Genomic DNA, 23,290 nt, shown 5'->3' with positions numbered 1-23,290 from the left:
TCAGCACAGCAGAGCCTGGCCGGGGGCTGGAGAGGGGCTTCCTGGTCAAGCTGGAGGCAGTGGCTAGTCGGGAGCGGCCACAGGGTCACTTCTGGAGGGCACAGGGCTGCCACTCACCAGGCAAAGCTTGCTCTCGCCACCTTCCATGCCAGCGGTTCATGCAAGCTGCCCCTTGGGCTGACGGGACAAAGGGCACTAAAGACTGACAGCAAAAGCAACCCACCAAGCACCCGTTTCTTCTTGGGAACTTCTGAAACAGAGGGAGGCGTCGGACACATAAAGATGGCAGGGCTGGCAGCGGGAGGGAAGTCATTCATTTTGCTATCCCCCACCCCCACCCCGATAAAGAATTGGAAAAATTGAAGGGGATGAGGTTATTGGAAAGAGAACAACCCAGATGCACGGCTGGATATATCTGGCATGAATACAAAGATCGCACTGTGAGCAGGAAGGACTTTCACACATGTAGCACAGAGATGGGGAATCTCTAGCCGGGGCGAGGGGGGGAGCAGGGAGGCCAATGCAGCCTCTGGACATCTCTGTGCGTCCCCTGGGACTGTCCCCACAGCCCCTCTGCAGCCAGGAGTCTTACCAGCCCTGCTTGCACCTTCCTTGAGTGTTTTTGCCCGGTTTGGACACGTCTTCGGACTCTGACCATGTTGGTGTCATGTGAACTGTGGGTCCAATTCCACAGGGCTTGGGCTCATGTCTTGAGGAGCACATCTGCCAAGGCTGGATGTTCTGAGATAAGGGTGCCGGCGAGGTCAGGTATATGACTTGCTGAGCCACTCGCCCTCCCAACGGTTCAGGAAACATGCCTACGCGCAGAGACGGGTATAATCGTCTCTAGGGCACCGTTTTCATCATGCCTATGTCCTGTTGCACTTATCCTGTCCTGATGCCTTATCCATGCTCTGTCCTGTTTGCTGTCAGGGTCTGAATCTGTGAGAGTCGGGGGAAGAGACTGTGGCGCATTAGCTAGCATGGAGATTGTGTTAGCAGATCTCTCTGTACATATTAATCTTTACTGCAGAGACCCAAAGAACTGTATATATGGCAGTGGTGGTTGTTGATGCTGTTGTTGTTGTACATTGCCCTTCACCATAAGATCTCAGGGCAGTTCACTTTAGCTTGGTCTTGTGTCTGGAGACAATAAACACTTCATTACTCTGAGCTGCGTTGGAGAGGAGTTTTCCCCTTAACCGGAGACTCTGGAAGAAGCTGTTCTGCTAGGAGCAGCAAACCTCTGAAGACTCTGCCAGGGTTCTGCATCCTCCGCTCGTGTATCACACCGGCTGAAGTGTGGAGAACTACAGACTGACTTCCACAAGGCACTAACAGGCCACTCCTTCTACTTACCTGGATGCAAGACATTGAGAGCTGTGTATGTGCAGAAGGCAACCTACTGTACAAAAGATAACATTTGCACTTGTTTCTCTGCCCACTTTTGCCTCTGGTCCCTCCCCCTCACTGTCCTCAAAAACCAATTACAAAGGGCTGCTTTCTGGTGGGAGATAGTTGGTAGGTAATAGTAAGGTAAAGGACCCCTGGGTGGTTTATTATTATTATTATTATTATTATTATTATTATTATTACGGATTAAAAACTTCCCTAAACAGGGCTGCCTTCAGGTATTTTCTGAATGTCAGGTAGTTGTTTATTCCCTTGACCTCTGATGGGAGGGCGTTCCACAGGGCAGGTGCTACTACCAAGAAGGCCCTCTGCCTGGTTCCCTGTAGCTTTGCTTCTCGCAGTGAGGGAACCGACAGAAGGCCCTCGGCGCTGGATCTCAGTGTCCGGGCTGAATGATGGGGGTGGAGACGCTCCTTCAGTCCGGTCAAAGGTGACTATGGGGTTGCGGCACTCATCTCGCTTTCAGGCCAAGGGAGCCGGCGTTTGTCCACAGACAGCTTTCCGGGTCATGTGGCCAGAAGGACTAAACTGCTACTGGCACACAGAGGACCATGACAAGTGCCAGAGTGCACGGAAATGTTGTTTATCTTCCCTCTGCAGTGGTACCTATTTATCTACTTGCACTGGCATGCTTTCGAACTGCTAGGTTGGCAGGAGCTGGGACAGAGCAACGGGAGCTCACCCCGTTGCGAGGATTCAAACCGCTGACCTTCTGATCGGCAAACCCAAGAAGCTCAGTGGTTTAGACCACAGCGCCACCTGCGTCCCTGAGTTACTTGGTATGGAATGACTAGGAAACATAATCACACAATACACAAAGAGGAAATGGCACCTTCCATACAAAATGGGTCTATTTTACCAAATGGAAGCAAACCAAACATCTTTACCAAAGATGTTTCTGAGCCCAGATTCCACCTACAAACACCAACTGGGTTATTTTTTCCCAAAGGGAAATAAGAGTGAGCATTACAAGGTAAACCGTGCCACTGAAATAACTTTACAGTAGCCCCCCTAAAAGTTTTTCGAAACAGGCCCTGTCTCTTAAGGCTCCCTGCAGCACCTCGCAAGAGATTTCACTGCCGCAAGAATAAACGCTGTCACAGATCCCGGCGGTTTCAAGGAAGTGTTTTATGGGGAGCCCAAAAGAGAAGCAGACAGAAGGATGGAGTCCTGTGAAGTGACCATTTATAAATGTAAAGAGCTGAAGACAGAGTTGAGCCAATGCTGCACAGACAGCTGCAAAAGATCCGTGAGGAAAGACGAACATTTATTCAAATTAAGTTAGATTTCCCTATATATCTGGGACACAGAATATGAGTCAACATGGTAAAAATGAGACAAGAGTGTATGGATGGGCCTGACAGGCAACCAGCCAGGAGAGGCTGATGGGGAGCGTAAAAATAGAGGGATACCAGCCTGACAAAATTGCCTTATTTTTTTCTGTGAGCAACACGCCGGTGTCACAGACAAATGAGAGGAGCCAGACGTACAGGCTTTTATGTACTGTCCTACCACGATAGCCAAGCACAGGTTTTTTTGCCGGTAGCCACAAAGGCTCCTGGGAAATTCCCAGAGCACAAAGGAAAACTTTGCTGTTTCCTGTGGTTTCCTGGGGCGAGTGCAGAGAACAGGAATGTATATACAGTATATTCTGACGTATAAGACTACTTTTTAATCCAGGATAATCTTCTCAAAAGTTGGGGGTCGTCTTATACGCCGGGTGGAGAATCTGCGGTCGAGTATATCTCAAACTCTATATTTTAACTGGGAAAGTTGGGGGTAGTCTTATACGCCCAGTCGTCTTATACGCCGCAATATACGGTATATAAAAACCTGCCTTATGATAAGTCAGGCCATTGGTCCATCTATTTATATATTTTCTATTTATTGCATTTCTATCCCACCTCTTTTTCTCCAAAGTGATGAGCCTGGTTCTCCCCTTCCTCACTTAACCCCTGCAGCAGCACCCCTGCAAGGTAGCTTATGCCAAGATGCAGTGACCCTGGTGCTGAGCTCTGTGATGGGAAGGGTTGTGGCTCGGGTGGAGCACCTGCTTGGCATGCAGAAGATCCCCAAAGGCACCAACCTAGGTGGCCTTTAAAAGAGGATTGGAGGAGGAGAGGGAAGCCATAGGAGGGGAGAGGGCTCTTGTGGTCAAATCCTGCTTGCTGGTTTCCGACAGGCACCTGGTTGGCCACTGTGAGAACAGGATTCTGGACTAGATGGGCCATTGGCCTGATCCAGCAGGGCCTGCTTACATTCTTATCTCCATGTGGGTTGGGGAAAGACTGCATGCTTCAAACCTTGGAGAGCGGCTGACTTGGCCATCCCTGTTTTTTGGCCCCACAAAGGGCACTGCCAAGATCCAAGCCTTGCCTCACTGACCCAAGGAGAAGCGATACCGCAAAGGATCAGAAATGTCTAACGAAAGAGGAGAGCAAATCAATTTCATTCAACACTTCTTGCAAAACAAAAAGTAGTTTTAGTTATGCACAGCGAGGTTGAAATTTGCTTCAGGTGAAGAATTTCACTGTGAACCCAAGAAGCTCAGTTTTGTGTCTCTTCTGCCATCGCCATCCGAAGCGAGCAGCCCCAGAAGTAGAGATTTTTAAATGAAAAAAAGCAGAGCACCAACTGGAAACCTCTCTCTAGTTATTTCCTTTCCTTTCATCTCGGGACTCTTTGCAGCCTCGCTCGTGAAATAAGGTCAGAGCGTGCCAAAGGGACTAAGCGAGGGCTGCAGAGGGAGTTTGCACAGAGACAAAAGCCCCCTTCAAGGGAAGTGAGAGCCTCTCGCAGAACTTTCACTTACACAGATGTGGTGCGCTGGGTTGTATCAAGCACTTGCAGAAATACTGTTCCACCGAAAGCTCCAGAAACCCAGGCGACGCTCAACACTGCTCTTCAAGGTTTGAGGAGCTGCACGCTTGCTTTATATAATCATCTCATAATCCCCTAAGCAAGAAGGCAGGCGGCCCCATGGGCTCCCGCTGCCTTGTTCACAACACGAGTTTGAGCTTGGGTGCTCGGCGTTGGGAGCCTAAATCCATATTTAAAGCAGCTGAAATATGGGTGTGGGGGAGAGAAGGAGGGAGCTGGTTTTCAGGGATTCTGGGAGTCTCCGGATGGCGTAACTCAGCTCAGGCAGCGTTTTATTTTCAAGCGTTTGGATCTGAACATTGGGTTCAGCCCCCAAAAGGAGAGAGCGTTCTCGTGCAAGGGGGGGCCTCCAAAGGCCAGGAAGGAAGGCAACCTCAAGGAAAGGCTGAGCTTCTCCAACGAGCCTCGCGGGGTCCCTCTGCCCCTTCCCCTTATCTGACCATCGCCACTGCTCAGGAATCTTTCTGTGCTGCTTCCTCCACCCCCCACCCATCAGTTTCAGCTCCTGCATTTCTTCGCAATACGGAGGCCATGTGCCGGCCAAGGCATGAGGTGTGACGGCCTCGCTCACGTGGACGGCAATGAACGAGAGGAACATCTTCAAATCCCAGGCCGTGAATGGCTTCAGTGGTTTCCTCTGTGTGTAGCAAGGGGTGGGAGATTCAAATCAGCCTCTGTTCCTCTTCTGAGAAATGAGAGCGCTGACCCAGCCACCTAGTCCAAGCCCCTGCAACATATGAATCACAGCACTCTCCACCATGAATTTGTCAAATCCTCTCTCAAATGGAGGGGTTTTCTTTTTTCCTGGCGAGGGTGGGGGGGAAGAGAGAAGGCGCACACCCCTCGCTGACCCAAAGGCCTTCTGTGCGCACTCCCTTCCATGTGTGATCCGCACCGGGGAAGGAAGGAAGCATGCAGAAAGAGCAGCCCAAGATTAACACAAAATACCCTGTCAACTAAATAACCCATAATTGCTTCCCCAGGTTTGAAAGTGACAGTTTTATTTTTAATAGGATCAATTCAAAAATCTACTACTCCATTAACCAAAATTAAAAAAAGAAAATCCCATTATTCTTAAGTATTTTCATATGCATTTAAAGCTGGTCGTTAACCTCTGAGTCCCGGTTTTATTTTGTTTTCATTAGTTCCTCCAAAGTAGAGCTCAATTACTGTAGCTGCTCCCTGAAGGGCACAGAAACCTGGGTAGGATATTTCTCTCTCTCTCTCTCTCTCTCTCTCTCTCTCTGGACTCTACCCTCTTACATGTCCAGTGCCGCCTTCTGCTGCCTGGGTCCCCTCCACTTTGGAATAATATGCACAATTGTTTCCATAGCTTAACTATGCACTGCTATGGAACTCCCTCTCCCAGGACAAAATCGAAAATTCTTTCTAGTAGCACCTTAGAGACCAACTGAGTTTGTTCCTGGTATGAGCTTTCGTGTGCATGCACACTTCTTCAGATACCCAGGAGGCAGTGATGCCACCAACCTAAAAAGGGGATTGGACAGTGGCTTCTGAATCCCAGTTGCTGGAGAGCAGGAGGGGAGAGATGCTCTTGTGCTAAACTCCTGCTTGCAGGTTTCCCACAGGCATCTGGTTGGCCGCTGTGAGAGCAGGATGCCGGTCCGGGTGAGGCGTTGGCTTCATTCAGTGGGCTCTTCTTTATGCTCCTGCATCCTTAAGGAGGCAGCAGTGGGATTCTTGACAAAAGGTAAGAGCAGGTCCCCTCTGCACTGGGCTTGGTGCTTGAGACAGTGCAATCAGCCACAGAGGAGGTGGAAACTTCTACTGTTCCTGGTTCTCAACCAGGTCCTGATCCAGGCAGACACTCAGGTGCACACTCTTCTCTTTGGCGACCACTCATAGCCGAGTAAGACTGTCTTCCATAAACACGGTTTTAACAATGAGTCCGTAAGGGACTGTGGAGGCCAATTCTGGACCCACACGTCCTTCCACAGTGGGGACATGGGTTTCCTGGCAGGAGTTGATCATGGTGTAGATTTGCCAAGCATGCCTTCCTCTTAGCACAATTCCCCCTTGCATCCTGAGTTCAATTGTCTTCAAAGCCCATGACACCTTTGGTAAAGGCTGTTCTCCAACTGGAGCACTTGCAGGCCAGTGTTTCCCAGTTGTCGGTGTTTATACTATATTTTTTTAGTTTTGCCTTGAGAGAATCTTTAAAGCTCTTCTGTTGACCACCAGCATTACGCTTTCCGTTTTTAAGTTGGGAATAGAGTAGTTGCTTTGGAAGACGATCATCAGGCATCCGCACAACATGACCAGTCCAGCGAAGTTGATGTTGAAGAATCATTGCTTCAACACTGGTGATCTTTGCTTCTTCCAGTACACTGGTATTAGTTCGCCTGTCTTCCCAAGTGATGTGTAAAATTTCTCAGAAACACCGTTGATGGAATCTTTCGAGGAGTTGGAGATAGCACACACCCCTCCTGAGCGACCAGCCAGATACTTCAGCACAGCGCCGAAGCTCCTGCCTTGTTGCCTGCCTCCTTCTGCTCCTTGGAGAGCTGGCCAGGAATTCAGGCAGCCAGTCCCCAGTCCTGGGGAGGGATACATTGGCAGTATGGAGGTATACTTGGGGTAGGAGTCCTACTCCTTGTCTGAGGATTTGCGCAGGACTGGGCCCTGACTCAAAGCAACACGACAGGAGCAGGAGGAGGAAAAGGCCAGGAAGGAGGATGCGCAAGGGGAAGAGCATGGGCAGAATGGTCCAAACCCACCTCTGGCCATGTGCCCAATTATGGGGATTGTACTGTCCCATGGGTGACGCTGTGGGTTAAACCACTGTGGGACGCAGGTGGCGCTGTGGGTTAAACCACAGAGCCTAGGGCTTGCTGATCAGAAGGTTGGCGATTCAAAAGCATGTCAAAAGTTTAAGTAGATAAATAGGTACCACTCTGGCGGGAAGGTAAACAGCGTTTCCGTGCACTGCTCTGGTTCGCCAGAAGCAGCTTAATCATCCTGGCCACATGACCCGGAAGCTGTACGCCGGCTCCCTTGGCCAGTAACATGAGATGAGCACCGCAACCCCAGAGTCGGACATGACTGGACCTAATGGTCAGAGGTCCCTTTACCTTTACCTTACTGCCCCACAATCTTGATTCCACATTGCACCCAGGCTCAGGTCTTAGAAGAGCATGAGGATAAGTCAAGACCAGCCCCCAGATGCCAGCTCCAGTTGGGAAAAGCAGATTGAACATTATAAACTGTCTTTCGTTCCTGCAGGAGGGAGGAGAGCACACTGAGCATTCAAAAGATTAATCCACAGCTTTGGCAAAAGAGCTGCTACATTATTTTATTTTTATTATTAAGAAGCCTCCAACTACCAGCTAACAGAAAATGGATTATGTTAGGCCAGATGTCAGGACTTCTTAGAAACAATATGGGGTTGTGTGTCTCTCACCATCCTCATTAAAAAGATTAAGAAGTACTTCCTATAAGAAGGGGGAGAAAACACACATTTTAAAGAACTACAGCCACTGTTTTCTCCTTGTCTGTAATATTTCCAATCCCAGCAGATGAATTTCACTTTAATGAGATGTCATTTTTAGAGAATGGTTTTAACATCCCTTCAAAAAAGTCTTATTCCTAAACCTTTATAAAGCACGTCAAGATTATTAAAACAAAATTTACCACAGACAAATATATATATTTTAAATTTATTTTAAAAAAAAGTTCTGAAAACCAGCCATTTTGCAGAATCCATGACACAGCTGTTTTCCAAATGTGATGGAAAAGGCTTTCCGAGTTATCTGCTTAAACACAAGGTTTCTGTTTACTTCTCACTTTCTTATCAAATGAATTTGGAAAGAAAAGGAAAATGACAGGAACTTTAAGGACATTAGTCACATTTCAGCACCCCTTCAGATTAAAGTGCCAGAAGCTGAAAAGAGTTAGAGTACACAGAGGGAGAGAGAGAGAGATCGTGCACAATACAAATCCCACTTAGAGCACTGGCAAAACACATAATTTTGGATTCCAAGAGCAGTCGGGGAGCAGTTTCACAAGGCCTTTCGCCAGCCACTGGGCATAAAGTGAGAAAGAGGCAGGCAGGCAGGCAGCGGTGCCCATCTAAGCTCTTCCACCACCCACTGTGGGGTCCCCCACAACTAAAGCTGCTCCTCTGCCGCCAGGATGCCCAGCGAGACCACAAGAAAGGAAAGCACTTCGCTGCTTGCTCTCTCCAAACGCCAGCACTCACTACTGCCTCACCCCCACCCCCAGTGAAATATAGATCGCCACGTCTCTGTGATGCATTGCACGCTGGAATCACGCAGCCTCAGCACTTGCTTGCTAGCTGGGACCCCAAAACCCGGCTCTCCTGCTCATAAATCCCAGCGTGATTTAACAGGCCTAACCCCTCGCCAGGCTCGGCCTCTGCGTCAGGGTTCCAGTTTCCCCTTGCAATAGCAAAGTGTCAGCAGCACCGAGAAGGGCTGTAGCTCTTTCTTCCAGGACGAGGGAAAGGCCTCTCGGACCTCCCCACCCCCACCCCACCCCACCATCTTTTCCGGCTGTGCTGTGGTGCGGCAAGAGCAGCTGTGAATTTTTGACTGGCACAGGGTGCCCAACGAATGGAAAATAAAAGGTGTGGGCAAGCTTTAGTCCTAGTGCATTCCTGCCCCCCCCCTCGCCCAAGTGAAATTTATACATGGTACAATAAGAGCAATTAGCCTATATGGAAAGGAGCCACTTCCTCTGTGTAAATAGTTTTTTTGGCCACACTTATTGTCTCCAGTCATTTGATTTATCAGTAAATGTAGATAGTAGCATGCAGGCACAACGTTAAATTTATTAGGTTATTTAATGTATACTCAATGTATATAACGGTTACTTATGAACGCTAAGAGTAAGGATGCTTTAAAATTATTTTAAAACTATTCAACTATTAAAATGTTGGGGTTTTTTTAATTCCCACGACACACTTCCAGAATTGTCTAAACGAAACAATTTGGCTTGAAATTGCGGTATTCAACTGGTGAGTTTAGAACTCGTTGACAGAAGGCAGTGACCAGCTGGGAAAAAAAAACAACACTGGCAGCTTTTGTCGTTTCAGAAATTACCTGTAAATTCCAAAAGTGGGGCGGGACAGAGCTTATAGGAGGAAAGTAAGAGGGCTGCTCTTTTCCAAACAAGTTTCTGAACTTCTCTTACTTAAGAGAAACTGTCACCTCCGCTCAGCATCCTCAAAAAGGCATCTTCATCGAGGTGTCACAAGACATAATAGCAATTGGTTTCATCACCCAGTTAAAAAGGCAGATATTTAATCAGCTGGAAGATATTTAATCAAGATGAACACACGAGGAATGCTGGGTCTCGCCAACTGTCAGCTCATAAAAGGACTTTTAGACGTGCAGACCAGGAGGGAACAAGCAGGATTTGGCAAAAGCAGTTGGCTTGCGGGGAGGAAAGCAGTCGCAAGCAGCTTCCTCCCTCCTTGAAGCATGCAACTGGTGCAACATTTGGGGTAGATTATCCTTTCCTCGGCTAGGCTAAGCAGCAGGACTGGGAGCTTCACCCACAAACAGAACACCTGCTGGCACTTCGGCACACACCTAGCCTGAAATGCAGTGTTAGAAACTGAGATATGAAAGCTGGGAGCTAAATGGCACCCTAAATCTAGGTTATGGGCGCAACAACGGAATGCCTAGGCATGCTATTTTTATAACAAGAATACAAAGCTGAAAATGAATGAAAGTAGAAGAAGAAGAAGAAGAAGAAGAAGAAGAAGAAGAAGAAGAAGAAGAAGAAGAAGAAGAGAAGAAGAAGTGGTGTTTGGATTTGATATCCCGCTTTTCACTACCGGAAGGAGTCTCAAAGAGGCTAACATTCTCCTTTCCCTTCTTCCCCCACAACAAACACTCTGTGAGGTGAGTGGGGCTGAGAGACTTCAGAGAAGTGTGACTAGCCCAAGGTCACCCAGCAGCTGCATGTGGAAGAGTGGAGACACGAACCCGGTTCCCCAGATTACAAGACTACCACTCTTAACCACTACACCACACTGGCATGCAATGAACTGCAGCTAAAATATTATGTTCATTTTTCACATGGTCTAGTCCTTCCCCTGCCCCCCCCCCCAATATTCTTAAGAGGGTCTCTTCTTCTCCCGTCTTCAGAGAGGAGCTGGAAGTGGGGAGGCAGAAAAAGTTCCTCCTTTCCTTGCACTCTGCAGTTTTAATCTGAAATCTTAGGCACAGTACTGAGCCCAGAGCTCAGAAACTGCTCGTGCTAATGAAATTCCCTGTCGCAAAATGCGCCCAAAACAATGGGAGTTTCAAACACTGCTGAAATGTCCCAAGGGCAGAAGTCTCCATCCATCCCCTCGGAAACTGAGACACACAGCTCATTATCAAGATGCATATTCCAGCCTTCAGTGCAATTTTTCTCTCTCCATCACCTCCCATCTAATCCTCTAAACCTGGCAAACTCCCTCTGCAGCCAAATATTGCTGTTCGCCACCACGCTAAGAAACAAAACAATACCAATTTCACTCCACTATAGGACTCAGCCAGCAGCCTGAGAGATGCACCCAGTCTAGTTGCTGCCCCACCACCCCTTCTTGTTTGCCTACATTTTACAGGGCTTTTTCTTCTTTGGTTTGTTTGTTTCATGAAATTTATACACCACTTGCTTTAAAAAAAATCAATCAAAGTGGTTTATAAAAAAGGATAAAACAAATAAAATAGGGAAAAATTCAAAATCATACTTTAGAACAGAATAGTTAAAACATTAAATGGATTAAAATTACCTCTAAGCATCTGGGTAGGCTTGTCTAAACAAGAATGCTTTTTAGCAGGAACCGAAAAGAGTACAGTGAAGGCACCTGCTTGATCTCAAGAGGCAGGGAGTTCCAAAGGTCAGGTGCTGGCTGCCGCACTTTTCCAGCCAAGCCCCCAAAGCAATTGACTGCCACAAATAAAATGAAGTTGAAGCAGCAAATTATGAAGAGCAACAACAGGTGGGGAAAGTCTTTCTTTCTTTCTTTTTGTAGATTAGTGAAGGAGCTAGGCGGGCCTCCCAAGGGAGGGAACTCCAGAGTCTGGGTGCCGCAACTGAGAAGGCTTCGTCCCATGCACTCCACTGCTCCACAGAAGATGGAGGGACACAGATCTTCAATGGTGAGCCGAAGCAGGCAGTCCCTCTGATCCCAGACACAAATGCTTGGAGAGAAAGTGGATCAAGTTTCTTTCACTCACTTGGTCACTCTCCCTTTCTCTCTCACAGCACTAGAACTCAGGAGCATACAACAACACCTAACGCTGGAAGATTCGGGACAGAAAAAGGAAGCACTTCTTCCCACAGCACACAGCTGAACTATGGAATTCGCAGAGGAAAAGGCTTCTGGCCATGATATCTGCGAGTATTTCTAATGCCAGAGGCAGGATGGGGAACAGGAGTGGAGAGGGAGTTGTTGAGCTCAGGACCAGCTTGCAGGCTTCCCAAGAGCATCTTGTTAGCCACTGGGGTGGAGCAGAAAAGCCTTTGGTCTGATTCAGCTACAGGGCTCTTTTTACCGATATGTTGCTAAAACAGCAGGGTGGCGTGGCACCCAGAAACTTCCTTAAAGCCAGTAATTCAAGCGCTGGCCCTCCTCACACAATCCTGAGCAGGTGCTGAAGTCCTGAACTGCAGCCCAGGACATCTGTCACCTTCTCTTCCTTTACCAAATATTGCTTAAACAGGGGGGAACAAATCTCAGTTATTAGAACAATAATGAGCACTTTATTTTAATACCTTCAGCAATTTCATAATGGGTTTTGCAGGAACAAAATATTTAACTTTAATGAAGTAAATATGAGTCTCAACCTAAATATTGCTTCAGCTGCCTGGATAAAAGCACAAATTAAAACCAGAGTGGGAGGAGAAGAATCTCGGAGTCTCATTTTGGTGCCTTTAATTGCCACTGGCTGGCCTTTCGGGGGAGACAGGGAAGAAAAGGAGGCCCGTCTCTCCACGACAGCATAAGATAAACTGACCTTTTAGAACAATACAGCCTCGATACTTCCGAAAAACACAATCTGCACACACAGACACACACCTCTCATTCCCTCTCGCTTCCCTGGAGGAACTTAAAATGGGGATTGGAGAAGTGTCAGCAGAAAGGAGGGAAAGCTCCATTTTTCTGCCAAGATCCAGATGAGCACAGGGCCAATGATGGGAAAAATCTGCCTTCGCAACACTCACCCCCCCCCCCCCGGGAAAGGAACAGAGAGGGAGCGATCCGTGCATCCGCCCGGGACATTACCAGCAAAGCATGAAGGCAGCGTGTTCCCAACATGTCTTTTCCGTCACAGCAAACAGCAGTCAACTGAGAACTGCCAAAATCGAAATAGTACTTAACTTTTGGGGCAGCATAGCGCTTGTTCTCTATGTGAGAGCGCCTGAAACCGGTCAACAGGACAGCTCCCGAAACCAGGACACGTCTGCAAAACAACAGGGACTCCTCTAGGTAACAAAAGCCGCAGCGTTTAGCCCACCAGGCAAGTCAAACGCCCCCCTCGGAAACTTGGACACCAACACCAGCTCAAAGGCCAGTGACCAAGGAGTGCTTGCATTGAGTTGCATACACACAAAGGTTGGGGGGGGGAGGTTTCATTCTGGAGCCTGAGAACGGGGGGACATTTTTGCAAAGAGAGATTTCTTAGAAGGGGCAAATAGGACTCAAGGGTTCCAGTTACAGGTGGGTAGCCGTGTTGGTCTGCCATAGTCAAAACAAAATAAAAAATTCTTTCCAGTAGCACCTTAGAGACCAACTAAGTTTGTTCTTGGTATGAGCTTTCGTGTGCATGCACGAAATGCAGGTGCCATTTGGTATCTGAAGAAGTGTGCATGCACACGAAAGCTCATACCAAGAACAAACTTAGTTGGTCTCTAAGGTGCTACTGGAAGGACTCAAGGGGTGCAGCCTTAGGATGGGACCCAGGTTCAAATGCTGACTTGGCCTTATTACTGCCCCAAGGTCGCAAACTTCCTGCCACAGTGAACCGCTTAAGAGACCCAGCTGCCAAGCTGCTCTGTGAAACTGATATGCATAGCTAAGCTGGCAGTGCCACTTTTTAATAATAAAAAAGGAGGGGCTCTAAAATTGGTACTTCCATGCCCCGTTGTGCTTCACATACAATCAACGCACAGCTTATTGTACTTATCCTAGTTAACTTGTGGAGGATCATGGCAGATCAAGTCATCAGCGATTCCACTGCTGCCAGTTTCAGTAGGCAGCTGCTCCCCTCTCATAAGCTTCTCTGGAATGCCTTAATTGCACCATTCAGTTGTGTCCATTGTTCAGGAAACCTTGGAAGCTCACAATGACTTTCCGGAGCACTCTGGCTGCGCCCGGCTTTCATCCTCAAATGCAAGAACGGTCACGATACCACAGGCCGTGATCATTCATCTACCCACCGGCACAGGCAGTTCACTGAAGTAGCACCAATTGGAAATCATCCCCCAGGATTTCGTCCCAAGTGATTTCTCAAGGGCTCCAGAGAGACCCACGGATTTCTTGTGCCGCCGCTGGTGAAGGCCAGGAAGCCCCACTCTTTTTGCAGCCCCACAATGGAACGTAAAAGGTGGGGAGGGGGAGGAACTCCCCAAAGAGATAAAGGGGGAGGAGTGAGAAGGAAGCACAATCAATAAATCTCAACCTCATTGGAGCTCTTATTAAGTAAATTAATTTAAGTTAATTTAACTCGATCATGACTCCCGATCACAGTGATTTAGTGAGGGGGGAAATTGCATTAGGAAAGGCCGCACACACCAGATAGAAGAACGGAAGAAAATTAGATCCACTTAGCAATGTGAATTAATATGGAAATAGCAGGTGTAAATTTAACCTTATCAAGAGAGTGAAAATTATCTTCATAAATTTGTAGAAATAGCCCCCGAGCTGCTTATAAATCTATTTAAAACAAAAATATTACAAAAGTGCAGTAAAATTAATTTAAAATATACTCCCATCTATCGCCTGCAGAAAAATCAGTGGCTGGGCGAAGTTTAATGCAATCTAGCAATAAGCAAGAAATCACCAAGGGGTTTAGCACTGGGGGTCGAGGGGGGACAGGAGAGAGAAGGCTGAGGATTCCCCTCTCCTCTCTCCCCATCCCTCTGCCCCTGGCACCTTCCTGGAGCCACATCTGTCTTTTGCCTCTAAACAATTACTTTACGGGAGAAGGAACCCCTCCCGACACGGGCATAATGCCCCAGCCAATGTGAAACAGAGCAAAGCAAAATTAGACCCCATGAAGAGCCTCACTACGAGGGGAGCAAAACACCAACTTCACTCACATAAATCGCAAGGGCAGGACACAGGGCCTCAGTCATCATCACTCAGACAACCCTGAAGGTTGGACCGGGCAGTGGGTTTGGGGGACGCCATACTCCTACCAGCTACACGTGAAGAGGCTGTGCAAGAGGTAAAACACAAAGAGACTTTGCAAGCTGCAGCCATAGAGACACCCTGAGCACCGACAGGACTAAGGTGGGATCACAGAACCTGGTACTTGCTGCAGGTAATAGCCCACAGCAAGCACAAGCAACATGCATTTTTTAGCCGTGCGACTTCAAACCAGCTATCCCAGATCACACAGTCCACTGAGTTCAAAAGCGGCAGCAGAAAAGGGCGAGGATCTGGAGCAAACATTAGCATTTTTCAAAACAAAATAAAAATTTCTTTCCAGTAGCACCTTAGAGACCAACTAAGTTTGTTCTTGGTATGAGCTTTCGTGTGCATGCACGCTTCTTCAGATACACTGAAACAGAAGTCACCATGAAAGCTCATACCAAGAACAAACTTAGTTGGTCTCCAAGGTGCTACTGGAAAGAAATTTTTATTTTGTTTTGACTATGGCAGACCAACACGGCTACCCACCTGTAACTAGCATTTTTCAAGCATTTAAAGCCATGCAATAGCTTCTGTGAGAACAAGGTGTGTTGCACACTTCGGCTCCTCTCCAAGGGTGTTCTCATGTTGAGGGCACACCTGCAGTAGGGTAGCTGACTAAGACCGCAAAGGTCAAGGAGAGCAAACGTGGTGATGTTTTAGACCACAACTCCTGCCACTGTCCAGGTGAGCTGGAAGCGGAAGTGCTAAGGCAAAAATTAACCTGCAAGGAGTATCCTTCTTCTCCCCTCCCAACAACTTGTTGTGTTGGCAAGTCCTAGAACTACTTGGGTGGTAGAACTCCTGCCCTTCCGTTTACAGTCTCTGCTCATCCAAGAAGCACTTTTGTCCGGATCTCTCGCTGAGCATCTGCGGCCTTCCTACACAACGTGCAAAAAAGGGGGAGGCGAGGGAGAGAGAAAACACGCAAACCAATCTCCTCCGATAAATGGGCAGCATTTGCAGTGGATGAGGTAACTGAGGAAGAATGGTCATTTCAGCAAGACACCCGTGGCACATGAAGAGAGAGGAAACTGTTTCGATCAAGATAGGCTTCTTTCAACGGACTTAAATAAAGCACAGAGAGTCAATCAATAGTGCTGGCAGAGAGAGAGAGAGAGAGAGAGAGAGAGAGAGAGAGAGAGAGAGAGAGAATGGACACACCAAACCTTAGGGTGGATGCAAAGGAACACAGGAATCTGCCTTTCACTGTCAGCCCATCTATCTCAGTACTGCCTACACTGACTGGCAGCAGCTCTCCAGGACTTCAGGCTGACTGCTCTCTCAGCCCTTCCTGGAGATGCCAGGGGGTGAGCCTGGACTCATTCTGCACAATGCCCACGTGAAGAACAGCTTTCACCCCCATGAGACAGTCAGAAAAAGGTTGGCTGCAGCCCCTGTGATGGACTCCTCAGTGACACCCACAGGAAATTTACCCAGGTAGCAAGGACATAACAAGGATATAGGCAGGAGTTGCAGCTGGTAAACAGAACCTGGAACAGCTACCCATGTGATGAAAGCAGCAGTTAATCTATAGATATAACAGTTGGTCCCCATGATGCTAGAAATCTACAGGGCCCTTTGGGAAGAGGTGGGGTAAAAAGTTTCTGAAATATAGGGAGGGAAGGCATTAAAAAAATTAAAAGACCAGCGACAGAGAAATGACACAACTCTTGGGGCCAGATCAGCTGAAATGTGCCTGTGTGTTTTGCAAAAGGAAGATTTGTTCACGCATTCATGGGAATATCCATTAAGCCAGGGGATCCTACCAGGCCTGCCAAGGGCATGCCTATCCAATGCCAGATTTAGGGGAAGGTGATCAGTCCACCTAAATGCAACATTGCTGCAACCAACAGCATTGATGTAAATCTCATCTGCGTCAGGCTTAAAATACAGGTGGGTAGCCGTGTTGGTCTGCCATAGTCAAAACAAAATCGAAAATTCTTTCTAGTAGCACCTTAGAGACCAACTGAGTTTGTTCCTGGTATGAGCTTTCGTGTGCATCTGAAGAAGTGTGCATGCACACGAAAGCTCATTTCATGTGTATCTGAAGAAGTGTGCATGCACACGAAAGCTCATACCAGGAACAAACTCAGTTGGTCTCTAAGGTGCTACTAGAAAGAATTTTCGATTTTGTTTAGGCTTAAAATAAGAATAAAGTAGGGCTTTGTGACTTGGCTTTAGCAGTTCATACATTTCCTCCTCCAGAAGATTTCAGAGTTGCAAATGAGTGCGATGCCCTCCAACGGAAAACCAGCTCTTGTTTTACAATAAGCACGAATGATCTCCACGTATATGATGTCTCAGTCTTTCCCCCTTCATAAACAGAATCTGTACTTTACATAAAGCTATTCTTAAGCGGGCTGGGTGGAATAATCAATTGTTTTAGGAAGGTAAATGCTGTACTCCAATTTTAAGTTCTTGAAATAGCAATTGTTTTGATACTGTCAAGTGTTACTAAATTGCTGGTGACAGAAGTTCCCAGATAAAGCATCTGGTTCTTAATTTTTAAACTGTTTTCAAACTGTAACAAATACTGTATAATCAGCTTTTAAAAAACGGGAATATCAGCATTTTCTTTTATTTCACCAAGTAATTGAGGAAGTTTATTCTATTTGATTTTAAAATTCATTCTCCCCCCCCACCCTATTCAAGCCAGCTGCCACACTCATTTGCAAAACTTTATAATATAGTTGAGCACCTTAAACTAATTGCTTGCAAATTGCAACTGGTCATCCGCTGAAGGGATCTTGTAACGGAGGGAGGTTTGAAAGGGATGGCAACCTTTCATGGGGAGAAAGCAGCCACTTATTCAGGCTGGAAATGGGAAAGCTGGAAGGGGAAAACAGAAAAATGAGTAAAAGCAAATGCTAGCAGAGGAATAATGAAATCCTATAAATTCCTCCATGCAGCCTACTCCCAAGAAACCGAGGGGGGCTTACCTATGAGACGAAGCACATGGGACTGGGCTGAAAGTACGTTTTCTAACACTGGGAAGCCTCAAATATGTATAATATATGCCACATAATCTGAAGAATCCCTAAGCAGTTTACATATAGCACAATTACAAAAATAAAAATCTATGCAGTGTATGCAACATGATGACCAACTATTGATCAGCTACTGATGTGAAGGCTGAGATGACCACCAAACCCAAAGAATCCATTGATAAGGCAGGAGCATATATCATCATCATCATCATCATCATCATCCCTCCTCTAGCCCAAGCTGTCCAGAAAGAGACCAACAGAATCAGCAGTTGTTTAACAGGTGCTGAAGAACCACACTAATGGCCCCATGGCTTTAGGTATCTCCTAGGTGGTCCACACTTTGGCAAGGCGCTTGATCAGTGAAGCAGTTTCCATGCCTCATAAGAACAATGTGATATGGCTTTTTTTAGCTGATCGGCAGTTGTAAACAGGTGCCCGCTGTCAGGGAATTGTCCCCGCTGCAGCGGAAGGTGGTGGAAGGGCTCTCCGGATGCTACAGAGAGCCCCAGTCCCACCTTGCCAGCAGCTCCTCCTCTGGTAGCGAAAGGAGCGGCAAGACGTCCAGCAAGGAGGGGGAGAGTTCACAGGGGGAAGGGAGCAGAGGCTCTGGGGGTGCAAGAGAGACCCAGCACTCCCACAGTCCCGAGGGCGATACAGGGGGAACGCAATTTCCGTCACCCCAAAGACATCGTGGGGTGAAAAGGAAAGATGGGAGGCGGGGTTTTCATATACCGAAACTCTTTTGTTGGGGTCAGAACCGGAAGGGGCCATTCCCGGATTCTGACACCACTTGATACAGACATGAACTTTTTAGCTCTGCACTGTACATGGTTTGCACAATAAAACTTTCAAAGGAAACAGCGGAGTCCTGGCTGCTTACTCATGAGCAACTAACGGAGAACCTTACAGCCACTATAACATGGTGCCAACACTGGAACAATGGTCAAAGCTGCGTCGAAAATCCTACCTGGATGTCGAGAGCCTTCTGGACTTCCAGCTGTGAGCAGGGCTGCCGAAAGATGCCGCAGAGGCCAAAGGAGTAGATGTTGCCGCCTTCTTCACAATCCTGTAGCGAGTGTTCACCACTTTATTGGCTGTGGGGCTTGCAAGAAGGAAGCTGGAGCCTGGGATTTAAAGAGAGAGGAGGAAGAAATTAACGCAGGCTTGAAGAAACATGTAGAACAAGACTGGGGTCGTGGAAAAAAGGACCAGCTCTTTGCTGAAATGCATAGATACAAATTCTTATCCACACATACATACAAAAGGGAGCATCGTTTAATAAAACAGAGCCCATGGTTATATCATCCCTCAATAGGTTACACTTTTGACTACTTTCCCCAAGTGCGAAATGGTCAGAACTGTGAACCCAGGAAGAGCAAGCATTACAGGATCAGGCAGTTCTCACAGCAGCTGAAAGCAAAAATGGTCCCATTTCCCTTCAAGTATTACAACATAGAGCAGGAATTTAAAAACCACATTTGAAACATCAGAATATACTCTCAGGTTAATCTATCTCAAATTTTAAATCTGGTAACAAGCATTGTGAAAGGGATTTGAAGAATGGACAGCAAAAGGACAAGGAGGGAACCAATTTTTTTCCTCCACCAGTGGTTTTGATCACAAAGATGCAACCGTACATGCTCTGCATAAACTGAACTGATGGTTGTCTTACACTGAGTAAGGCCACAGGCCTATCTAACTCGGTATAGTCTAGACTCTAGACCAGCCTTCATGGACCTGGTGTTCTCCAGATATTCTGGACCACAACTCCCATCAGCCCAGCCAGCAAGGATGGGCCTTGTAAACCAAAAAATATCTGGAGGGCAGTGGGTTGGCAAAGGTTGGTTGAGACTCCAAGGTCTCAGGCAGAAGCCTTTTCCTAGACCTGCCATTTAAGCTATGCCAGACTTCCCGAAGCTGGTACTCTCCAGCTGTTTTGCACTACAACTCCCACAAGGCTGGGGAAGACAGATATATAGGCTGAACATTTGGAAGAGCATCTTAACAGCCAGAACAATACAGCAGGGAAGCAAGCTTCCAGAGGAGGCTGCTTCATTTCTCTCCATGGGAGTTTTCAAAGAAAAGGTTGAACAGGTTTCTATCAGAGGGAAGCTTCAAGCGAGCAGTGGACTAGAAAACCCGTGAAGTTCCCTCTGTGTGCTCACCAGGAGCAGATTGTGAAACCTACAGAACGCTGCCCCATGTCTCTCCATCCTAACCCACCCTCTATAATCAAGCCTTCAGCAACCTCCGAGGGCTGCTTCTCATCTAAGGCCTTTGTTGCCTGAACTTGAGAAGATTAGCAGAATGGTGCACCTGACTCTTCAGCCTGCTGCTTCTCTGGAGCTCCAGGCACAAACCAAACACAACACAGTCAACTTCTGCCAAAGAGAAGCACCCAAACCCAGCTTCATCATACCTACAATGACAACAGACCCACTCAGCACCACCTCTCACATCTAAGCCCCGTGTCTTCCGATCCTCAAGCGCCACAATATCCCTGAGCTACGCTTCTCACCACGAATTCCCACACAGCCCCTTGGCCTACCTCTCTGCCCCCCTGATCAGATGAACAGCTTTTGTTCTTCCCTTGTAGCATGCGGCTTGGCTCACTTGCCTGAGTCATCTAGAGCAACCGGCTCTGTCCTGCAGGCATTTCACTCTGGCACCGTGGCCAGCCTCCCCCGGCCTCTGGATTGCAGCACATCCAATTGTGTGGGCTTGCCTGTGATTGCGTGGGCCTTCTCCTGTACTGGGGAGCAGGGAATGATGACCTTCCGGCCTCCTCCAAGGATTCCACACTTATAAGACATTGGGGTGCAGTGGGTGCCTAGCCTGCCTGCCTTGAATATTACAAATGCTTCCTGTTTGTGCTGTTGAGTGTCTTTGGACACATTTTGCAGTCATTTAGAAAGAACACCTTTAGCCGCGACATCTACACTCCCAAACAGATTTATGTATTTAATCATTTCTACTTTCACAATATTTTGCAATGTGATATACACACCATTTTTTCTGCTGAATGCTCCATGCAATTAACAGCTATATGTTTGATTCTGTTTCTTCCCCTTCTTGATAGCCAGCAATTTTTTTCCACAGCTTTAAGGAATGCATCTAATTGCCTGACTTTTATAACATACAGCTATAACTGCCCAGATAATTAAAGCTGACACTACATGCTGAGACGAAGTCTGCTGGTTTTATAACTGATTTGAAGAGATGACTCTTCCCCCCCCCACCCCCCTCCTTTGGGAATCCTCTAATTAAAATTATTGCAAGGTGGAAAGTGGAAAAAGGAGGCCCATATATATCTATATCTTTTTTTCTGAATGTCTTCTGCCTGCCTTGGGAAATGCAACCTTAATATTCCCTACTAGCTAAGTTAGGCAACTTCTGAAAGGCAATCTATCAATAGGAGCACCAAATGAAAGTCCACATGTGATTGCTATGGGGCGGTCCCCTTCTCTAGAGAAGGGGCCAAAATTTTGCCCAGAGGCAGGTAGCAGACACCATGAGCTTGGTCACACACATTTTCAGGCCTAGTTAAGTAGAATTGTTGTTGTTGTTCAGTCGTTCAGTCGTGTCCGACTCTTCGTGACCCCATGGACCAGAGCACGCCAGAGCACCAGAATTAGCTCCTCTCAAACCAGGAGGACTCATCCCCTCTGCATTACCACCAAACCAGGTTCTCTAACAACTCAGCATGTTGCCTTATCTGCTTCACAATCCTTCACTTCTAAGAAGCATCCTTATACCACTGGTCCATCTTGGTCAGTATTGTCTACACACTGACGGGCAGCAATGGCTCTCTGGGTCTTCAGACAGGAAGTCTTTTTTCAAAGCCCTACCTGAAAGACGCAGGGATTGAACCCAGGACCTTCCTGCACGCGAAGCGGATGCTCTCCCCCCGAGCGATGGTGGTGGCCCTTTGCCAATGAGTTGTGCGAATCAAGAGTCACACAAGGCAAGTCGCACCCAGAGCGGCAAAGCTATCTCCTGGACAGAAAAGAAGCAAAGAGAGCCGCAGTAGAACCTCCATGTTCAGATGCAGTGCACCTCTTTCTGGCAGATGCCGTGGACAAGCAAAAGAAGACTACTGAAGGATCTGATTGGGCTCTGCTGGAGACAAACTGCTGGATTAGAGGGGCCTTCGGTCTGAACCTACAAGGCAACTCTTATGTTGTGATCAAGAAGGGACTGACAGAGGAAGAGCAAAGGGAGATAGCAAATCTAGATGATCAGGCTATTTTTGCTTCTAGAGTGGCTCTAAAACAGCCTGGAGGATTAAGGTGGGTCTTGGGCAGGAAAGTTGGAAGGCGGCTGATGTAGACAGAGATAGCTTTGCTCAAAGCTGCCATCCGGGAGTTTCACAGCGGTCTCCAAAAAGCTCATCCCATTCACACCCAGTGAAGAGACCCAAGTCCTACTTAGCTCCCCCACTTCCTTCCCAGTGCCGGCAAGTCGTTGCTGCTTCTCTCCTCCAGCCCTGCTCCATGTGGTCCTGAATCACAAAGTCACACTCAAATGAGACCCAGTGAAATCAAGGGACATGTTGAACGTAAGCCCATTGGCTTCATTGGGACTACATGGAGCATGACTTGGTTGAGATACCACCCACTGCTTTCCGGGGCAAAATTCTACCATGGTACTTCGGTGTAGTGACAAAAGTCTACTAACAGCTGCATTTGCGGCACGTTTGCACATCGCCTTGAGAAATACACAGAAGGCGAATAATAAATTAATAAGTAACAGCTACTTGGCTCCCAAGAAAAGAGAACACATTATCAAATGGAGGCTTGCAACCTTGAGCACCAGGAAAAATGAAGCTGGCTTTCAAAGCACTGTATTTGGGGGGGGGCATGTTTTTGTTTGTTATTGTGGTCTGTATTTTTATGTTGTAAACTGCCCTGTGATCTTCGGATGAAGGGCAGTATAGAAATGTAATAAGTAATAATAAACGAACAGCAACATTGCAATAGTACACACACACCAGTCTGCAGGGATTGTATACTTCCACATTGCAAACCACTTAAGAGATTTTTGGACAATCAAGCGATGTGTGTGTTGTGATTGTGTGCGTGCGCACCTCTCTAAATAAATAAACAAAACAGAACTTTGGGCTCCCATCGACAAAGCTCCATGCCATGCCAGCATATCCGCTTTCCAGGGTTCCTCACAAGAAGACCTATAGCTATAATTTTACTAAGCCATTGCCAGTAAGGACTAATAAAAGAAGAGTTGCTATAAAGTATATTAAAAGACAAAAAAGGGTACATTAAGGTAATGTTAAGTCTCATAATTCCCACAAAAGGCAGGAAGTTAAAGCTGTAAGTCTGGGCTTAAAAGACCTTCTGTTGCCATGTAATAAAACACACACTAGCTGAGGGAAAAGGTATATTAATCAACCTTCCGCAATATCTGTCCCCTGTTAATTAAGGATTGTTTGCAAGGGGTTCTGCTCTAACCCACTGCAGGAATGAAAACCAGCTCCCAGAATAACCTCGGCTGGCAAGAGAGAGCAAACCTGCCCACTCCTGAAGAAAGCAGTGATTTTTTTATTTTATTTTGCCACTCCATTCCTCATGGTAGCTTACAATCCAAATGCATCATATAA

At 47.2% G+C, this 23,290-nt stretch overlaps 1 protein-coding gene across 1 annotated transcript in view; it reads right to left on the bottom strand.

The window, feature by feature from the left end:
* ZC3H3 (zinc finger CCCH-type containing 3) overlaps window positions 1–23,290 on the bottom strand; it is a 237,882-nt gene that overhangs the window by 140,170 nt on the left and 74,422 nt on the right. The window contains exon 4 of the mRNA XM_033155958.1: window positions 18,644–18,800. Within this exon, the coding sequence (XP_033011849.1) occupies window positions 18,644–18,800 (157 nt within the window). The remainder of the gene's footprint in view (window positions 1–18,643; window positions 18,801–23,290) is intronic.

Source organism: Lacerta agilis, chromosome 7 (genome assembly GCF_009819535.1).
Source record: "Lacerta agilis isolate rLacAgi1 chromosome 7, rLacAgi1.pri, whole genome shotgun sequence".
NCBI lineage: Eukaryota > Metazoa > Chordata > Lepidosauria > Squamata > Lacertidae > Lacerta > Lacerta agilis.
The sequence above is the reverse complement of the archived record's forward strand: the minus strand, read 5'-3'. Positions and strand labels throughout refer to the sequence as shown.